This window comes from Olea europaea, chromosome 5 (genome assembly GCF_002742605.1).
Source record: "Olea europaea var. sylvestris chromosome 5, O_europaea_v1, whole genome shotgun sequence".
In the NCBI taxonomy this organism is placed as follows: Eukaryota; Viridiplantae; Streptophyta; class Magnoliopsida; order Lamiales; family Oleaceae; genus Olea; species Olea europaea.
The window spans coordinates 12225989-12234165 of record NC_036241.1 but is presented as its reverse complement, the minus strand read 5'-3'; the positions used below and the strand labels follow the sequence as shown (position 1 = coordinate 12234165).

At 35.9% G+C, this 8177-nt stretch overlaps 1 protein-coding gene across 1 annotated transcript; it reads right to left on the bottom strand.

The window, feature by feature from the left end:
* Positions 1-361: 361 nt before the first annotated feature.
* LOC111394674 (phospho-2-dehydro-3-deoxyheptonate aldolase 2, chloroplastic-like) lies at positions 362-4904 on the bottom strand. Its single transcript, XM_023020602.1, has 5 exons — positions 4217-4904; positions 2654-2931; positions 2276-2552; positions 1549-1794; positions 362-874 (listed from the first exon to the last, which is right to left on the bottom strand). The coding sequence occupies exons 1-5, from the start codon at positions 4718-4720 to the stop codon at positions 599-601; spliced, it is 1581 nt and encodes a 526-aa protein (XP_022876370.1). The 5' UTR covers positions 4721-4904; the 3' UTR covers positions 362-598.
* Positions 4905-8177: the final 3273 nt, after the last annotated feature.

Here is an 8177-nt window from a genome sequence, read left to right as displayed (position 1 = left end):
GTTGAGAATCACACCACTGAGAAACCAGTACAAATGTACGAGAGGTCGCAAATTTCACCAAATTAATCCAAATCTAAGTTCATCACTGCTAAAGCAACATCAAAGAGAGTGACCACTCCTATTCTAAACATATAACCACTTCATTCACTTGAGATTATGTTTGTTTTACAGCAGTGCTGCCCAATACTGCTATGAGATTTTATCTTCTTTTCTTTCGTGATCCAGTCGAATGCATTCGGTCCAGCATGTTATATGGTTGATCGTCACGAATCAGAACCTTGTATGCTACAATTCTGGGGGTTAGATGTGTCCTCCGACACGAAATAATGACTATTTTGCACAGGAATCAACTTGAAGCAACTAAAACCATAACAAGAGTTATGTAACCATTAACCAACCATATCTGACAAAGGAATATACCAAAATACAGCAAAGTAACAATGCATATCATATACTCACTACTTGAGGATAAACCAAAATTACTTATATGCTAGTGGCCAGACTTTTTCTTATAGCATATTACCTTTAGATCTCATAATACAGAGCAAAAAACTAAACATAAAAACTTGGTGCAGAAATCCATGCTAACGGCTAAAGATTATGCCTTGTAAAGCTTGAGAGAAGAAAGAGTGTGTTGTGATCCAAGCCTTCTCTTACGAAGCCGCTCTGCAATATTAAACGCAAGCTCCAAAGACTGAGAAGCATTAAGCCTCGGATCACAATGAGTATGATAGCGTGAACTGAGATCGTTGTAAGTTATCGTTCGAGAGCCTCCAACACACTCTGTAACATTCTGCCCTGTCATCTCTAGATGCACCCCTCCTGGGTAGCTTCCTTCTTGATCATGTACATCAAAGAATGCTCTCAGCTCAGCCTGTATAGACATGCACCCAATTGATCACAATTCCTCATTACTTCTATTTAGGGGACGTTTGACAAAGCTTAAGAAAAAGTAGAAGTAACTATTAGTTTCTAAACATGTATGAAACTTCTAGTGAGAAAAAAAAAAAATTAAATAAAATGAACACGCTTAGAAAGTTTGCATCCCACACTATCGAAATAAACAACTTATTTTCAACTTTGGCCTATAAAGAAATTGTTTATTTTAAAACTGACAAATTTGTATAAAAAAACTTTTTAAGCTTTGACAAACACGTCTTCAGTCTGAGAAATCCTAGAAATAAACAATTTAACAATTAAATTGGGTTTCCAATATAGGATATTTCAAAATTTAAGGAGCAAATATTATGGTAACCTCGATGTTGGGTTCCCCCCTTTTTCTCCTGATCAGTATTATCATTTAAATTTAACAAGAATCTTAAGGGTTTGTCTTGGTCGGGTTGAAGAACATCATAAGATCGATTTGTGACCATAAGTAAACTAGACATATTTAAAACAATAGATTACCGAACTAAATGTATTTCAAAGAATCCCTGCATGTGCCAAATGCAGAATTGTCAAAGAAACTCAAGGATCGTATCTTTAGGCAGAAGAAAACAAGTTATATCATCATTAGGGTGCATGGTATAAAGTAAAATAGCAATATACCCTGATTGCATCAAAGGAACGCGTCTTGAGTCCACAAGGAGCCTTAATAGTGTTCCCATGCATGGGATCACTGACCCAAGTGACAATTTGGCCTGCTCCACGAACCGCCCTAATCAGATGTGGAAGCTTCACTCTCATGTTCTCAGCTCCCATTCTGGTGATCACGGTTATTCTTCCAGGTTTATTTTGAGGATTCAGAATGTCAATAAGCTTTACTAGCTCATTCGGATCCATCTTATCGCTCACCTGCATCCAAAACCAAGTAATCAACCTCAGTAAGGAACATATACAACCATGCTATTGCTTTTTTGTCTCAACACAGAGCACTTCGGCTAAGCTTAAGAGCTTTCATCTACAAGTAAATAAGTTTCTTATAAAATAAGTAAATTATTGACCAAAATATGAAATAAGTTACTTAGGTAAGAGTTACTTTTGAAAACACATTGTTTACTTAAAGATGAGAAAAAAGTAACTTAGCCAAACACGTTCAAAGACTTGGTGCATTATAGGCAAAGCTTAACTTTTTTCTACGCATGTCAAACATACTTTTATCCACACACTCTTAGGACCCACAACTTACAAGCACTTAACAAGCTATATATTTTTTATTCAGTACGTCTACAAGATAGCATTGATTTACAAGATCTCTTTTAGGCAAGCAAGAGACTGTGAATAATTGACTAAAAGAGCATTTCATGAGTCATTTAAAAGGTTTTAGTCTAGCAACCTTGATTCCCAGGGGGTTGGCAACTCCGCTTAGAAACTCTACATGGGCACCATCTAATTGCCTTGTGCGTTCACCAACCCAAAGCATGTGAGCAGAGCAATCATAATAAAGGCCAGTAGTCGAGTCTTCCCTTGTTAGTGCTTGCTCATAAGGTAAAAGCAAACACTCATGAGATGTCCAGAACTCAGTAGTGGTCATCACAGGGTGGTCAGCCGTTAGACCACAAGCATCCATGAAGCCGAGGGCCTCGTCAACTCGGTGAGCCAGTTCGTTATACCTTTTTGGACATATTAATCATAAACATTTTATCCCTCAAAGTTAAAATGAGAACTAAATGAATAACAAATAGTTTGAAAAAAATTAAAGTAGATGATATACTTATCCCCCTGCTCACTGTGCTCAGTGAAATCAAGATTCCACTGGGTAACCCTCTGCATGGCAGCATACCCTCCAGTAGCAAATGCTCTGAGCAGGTTCAATGTAGCCACAGATTGGGTATAGGCCCTAATCATTCTATGGGGGTCAGGGATTCGTGATTTCTCATCAAAAGCATCCCCATTCACATTGTCGCCCCGGTAACTTGGCAGCTTCACGCCATCCTTCTCTTCAAATTGATCGGATCTTGGCTTAGCAAACTGACCAGCCATTCTTCCCACCTAAACAATATACTCAACAATAATCAGTGAATTCCCACTCTCACAATTCATACAGTTGGCTTAGCCAATAAGTGTGAGAACAAAAACAGCAAATCAATGGCTATAGAACTTGCAGAAACACCATTCCATAAAAGTCCCACACTGGATTTTAAATCACTATCCACCTACCACAGCTACAAGTATATTCCAGCATTCAGTCATCTATGACAGTTACTTAGATACAAATTTTATAGTTGCAAATCCATGTCCAGTATAATCTCTAGTGTCCATCGTTGTCCGTAAAACTTGTTTAAGAGAAGTATTGTGTAACATAATCGCAAGAAACAAAAATGTCCTAATCAGCTACCTTACATGGTACATAATTCTATTTATACCCTAACTTTCTAGTATTCTGATCCTTTTACTTCTGTCCTTTAGAAAGCAGTTCAGAACAAAAATTCCAGAAAGGCAAACATTTTTCTCATATGCACAGACCTCCATTAATAGAGAAAGGCAGACCTCCATGATAGAGAAAGGGCACTAAAATGATCAATAGATGCAAAAAGCTCATGATATCCAATATTGAATATGAATTATCAGTAAATGAGAGAATTTCTCTTAACAGACATCATCTTCACAACAATCAAAAAAGCACCAATACTGCATTGTACAAAGTTTTCAGTACCTATGAGTGAGACAAATCAAAGAAAGTTCAGCACACGAGGCAATAATAAAAAATGCAAAGTAATAACACTTTTTCTTTTTCTTTCCTTTGTGTTTTTGGGGAGCTAGGGTGGTTAAGCCTGCAAAGGTGCAAGCGCTAAGCTAATAGCATTGATCATCTCGTCAAAATCTCAAACACCAGTGAATTGAAATGAATGTGTACGACCACAGTTTTATGCAATTTCCCACATATCATTACTTGGTCTTGCATCATCCATGTCAAATTCCTCATTCTTCAGAAAGCATGCAGAAAGAATCAGAAGCTTCTTCACTGATAAATAACATCCTAAATCTCAACCAATCAAAATATGAAATTAATTTGCACAAAAAGAAGCCCAAATTATCATCTGAACCAACTTATGATATAGAATTGAAAAATCAGAGACTTACGCAGAACTCTACTTTCACTTTCAATTATGTATAAACACTTCTGGATGATAAATTATAATCGATTGTATTGAAGCAAAGTTCAAACCTGATCACCCCCATAAACATAATCCATTCACAAACAATTAATTCTTTTAATCAATGCAGTTTTAGATTTAAATCGGAATATTGAGGGGGAAAATAAGAAATGTGAGACCTTTATAATAGGCATTTGGCCACCAAACATGAGGACAACGCCCATCTGCAAGAGGACTCTGAAAGTATCCCTAATGTTTACAGCATTGAATTCCTTGAAACTTTCGGCACAATCACCGCCCTGCAGGAGGAAAGCATTGCCCAGCGCGGCCTGGCCAAGCCTTTCCTCAAGGCTGCGAGCCTCACCGGCGAACACAACAGGAGGGAAGGATTCAAGAGTCTGGATGACAGTTTCAAGGACATCTTTATCAGGGTATTCAGGGAGCTGAAAAGCCGTTTTCGATTTCCAGCTGTCAAGAGTCCATCTTTTCGGTGGCGGAGTGATGGTGGTGGGTGACGGATTGGAGGATTTAACGGCGGAGATGGGCTTGGATTTGGGTTTGATTCTTGTGGAAGTGGTGTGGTAAGGAGAAATTGAGGTGGGTATAATGAGATATGAAGATTTTGTCACGGCGGCGGTGGTGGTGGCGGGGCGGTGAAGGGAATTGGCGTGTGTCAGAGCCATTGGTTTTGCCTTTGTCTTGATTCGTCTGGGGAATTGAAAGTGTGAGAGATTTGGCTAATAAAATATTAAAAATGGGCATAAAAAGGGTATGAAATGGAATTTCATTTAAATTTATTCAAATTGTAGAATGTATGCTGTGTGAATCCCAGTGAGAGATCTATTTTTCCATTTGTGTCAGACTGGAACGGCGGAAATCAAAATATCTTGGGAGGATTACATTTTGGGCCATGTTTGGTGTATATAATTTTGGACAAGTAAAATTAAATTAGATTTTAACTTATTTTTCTTATACTCAATGTACTCTGCGTGCCAAAATTTTGTAAATGCATAGTCGAGTTGATGGAGAAGGAAACAAACTGGAGTTAGCCCTCATTGGAGTATGCGTGAGCCCATTAAACAATGCATTTGCCAGTATTTCAAGAATAAAGCCTCTCGAACAATTCCTTGGATTAGGGGACGTCACACAATTCCCTAGGTATCTAGGGGATTTTTCAAGGTGCACTGCCAGTATTTCAAATTTCTTCTGATTTTTGGTTTACTTTTGTTGTTTGGAACAAATTCTCAACTTTGAAATACGTGACATTCTCTAAAGATTTATAGGTGCATACAGTCATGATATTTTTAATGGGTATGACTATTTAAAAAAGTAACTTTTTGATAAAGTGCAATTTACGAAATTTAGGGGATATTTGAGTCACATTATTTTGGTAGTAATGTATTCTTGAATAGTGTATTGATGGGAAATGTGTGGTTAAAAAATAAGAAAAAGTTTTTGATCTGCGTGTAATATTATTTTATTGAATAATGTGTGTTTGAAATAATATCAAATCACTATTTAAAAATGTATTTTTTTGAAAATAATGTGGCTCAAACAGGCCTTTAATGTGAAAATGTGTGATCTATGTCTAAAGATAGAATCATTTGAAAAGTCGCTTGAAAATCTATAAATGGGACCTCTAGTTCCATATTTCCGACACCAAATAAATTCAAGTTGTAATTGATTTCTAATTCTCTTCTCTCTTTGAAATTCTGTTCTTTTTATTTTGTTGAAATAAGATTTTTTTGTATTATTTTTAGAAATAAAATTTCGTTAAGAGTATTTCAATTTGTGTATATTCTGTGTAAGAAGAAAAACACTTTCGTTAGATCAACAAGATTAATATTGTACAGTACCTACTCTGGAAGGAGCATTATATCTTGAGAGATATACGTCCAATTATTCAGTTCGCATCAGTGCGGCGGGCGAAATTTGTTGGGGAATACACCGATTATGTGCATATTATATTCACAAAAGCATACCATTTATTTGTCTGAAATCGAAACGTAATTTCGACTTACTGAAATAGAATTTGAAAAGCAAAACAATAATAGTTACCGAATCCGAATGCATGAATATGGATTCATCTCTTTCGATTCTTGAACGAAAGCAAGTTATTCTTTGAATCAAACCTGACAAAACAAATATGTAAATAATGTTAATCAATTTCTGAAATCAAACCATAATTAAGAGAAATCAAAAAATGAATGAAGAAAGATGCAACTGATAAATTTTTGGTCGAGGCAAGTGTTTGACACTTGGTCCTTAAAATGAATTTGCCCCGCATCGGTGATAACTATTTTCTAGCAATTATCTCCCAATATACAACGACCACCTCAAGTCATAAGAGCACTCCAAATGGTTTCGACCAACGAACTCAAACAAAATTCCCTCTCTACCATAACAATGATTTTGATGTAAAAGATAATCACTTCTACAAAGTGTTTTATGTAACTTAACATGAAATGAATAATATGGAATTATGGAATGAATTGGAATGACAAATACACATCCAATGGGTCTTATATATAGAAGATGAAGGGTTGTGGGTGAAGGGACACACTCCAAATCCAGCATTTTTCATGAAAAGTTGCAACACTTCATTTCAAACCTACATTATTTCGAAAAGTTGCAACACTTCATTCTTCCAACTTTGGACCGCAATTTCTCATTCATCCGGAATTGGTTTCAAGATTTCAAATATACCACGACGATCTACTCGACAAGTAGAATAAGTTGGTCTATTTACTTTTGTAATTTGACCATCAAATCAAGTCCGAACATTCGACCGAAGTTGACACGAAGTCACACCTTTTTATTTTTCCAGTTTTACACTTAACCAATTTTCGGTTAATTTTTGAACCAATTCCAACAATCTCCCACATGAATGAAATTCGAGTATGCAAATGTAATGCTATGATGTGATGCAAGTAGAGAGAGAGCGAAAAGCCACTGCATCGGGAATAGTAGCTTCTGGCCTTGAACATCCCGTAGTGAAATACCATCGGACTTACTCGACTAATTGGTGAACGTGATGTCTTGAACCATTCAGCATTTAGTGTAAGCCAAGATAATGATACTCACACAGATGCCTTTCCAAAATCGTTCATGATTCTCATGACTTGGTTCATTTTTTTGCCCTGAACCCTTCTTAGTTCTGCGAGTGTTTAGAGAATTTAAGCCTTAAATAATTCTCATCGAAGTGGCCCCACTTCACGCTCACATAAGTGACCTGCTAAGAAGAGTATTATGCCCTACTCCACTTTACTTAATCAAGATATAAGAATCATTAAAAGGTTATCTTAATTTCTTGCAACTCTACAGAAAGCACTTTAATGTCGTAGGAATGAGTTAGGAAATTATTTTCCTTAGTGTTTCATGAAATTCTCATAACTTAGTTGTACCTTTGAACCAAGATCTTGGAATCTCTAGTCAACAAGGTAGGGTTACCATTATAAGGATTAAATTTAGTAGGCTTCAATCTCATTCCTTTCGATATGCAGTATACTTAATCTCTCGATAAATCTCTTAAAAGTACCACGAGTTTACACTACTAAGATCATCTACTTAATGGTATTATGTCTATGACTTATACGTCTAGACCTACCATTACATGTGACTTATATCTTATCAAATGTTGCTAGTCAATTTCAAACAAGATTGAAGGATTTCTATCTAATTATTACACTAGTCAACCATGTTTATAAGTGGATTTCAGAATCATGAGTATTCAATATCATCATTGAAACATTACCATGCATTTGAACTATATGAATATTTTTCATATATTCCAATTGTTCTTGCATGTCAAAACAACCGCTACAATTGGCTTCTACTCATTTAATCTACTTTAGACTTAGTGTATATCATCCTTATAATTAGTATAAGGGTTTTCTATCTTTTTACCTTCATAGATATCTTTCTATAATTATAAGATAAAAGCAAATGTAACTGTTAAATTGAGTTACCCCCACAATTCCTCAATTAGGAAAACATATGCAATCTAATAATGTTGCATCCACAAGTTTTGAACTTTCCATTTCAAGTTCACAAGCATTAAGTTTAACCCCCCACATTCTTAGGTTATACTTGAACTTAGAGTTCATCAACTTTTTCATAGTTCAATTCATTTATCTCTTA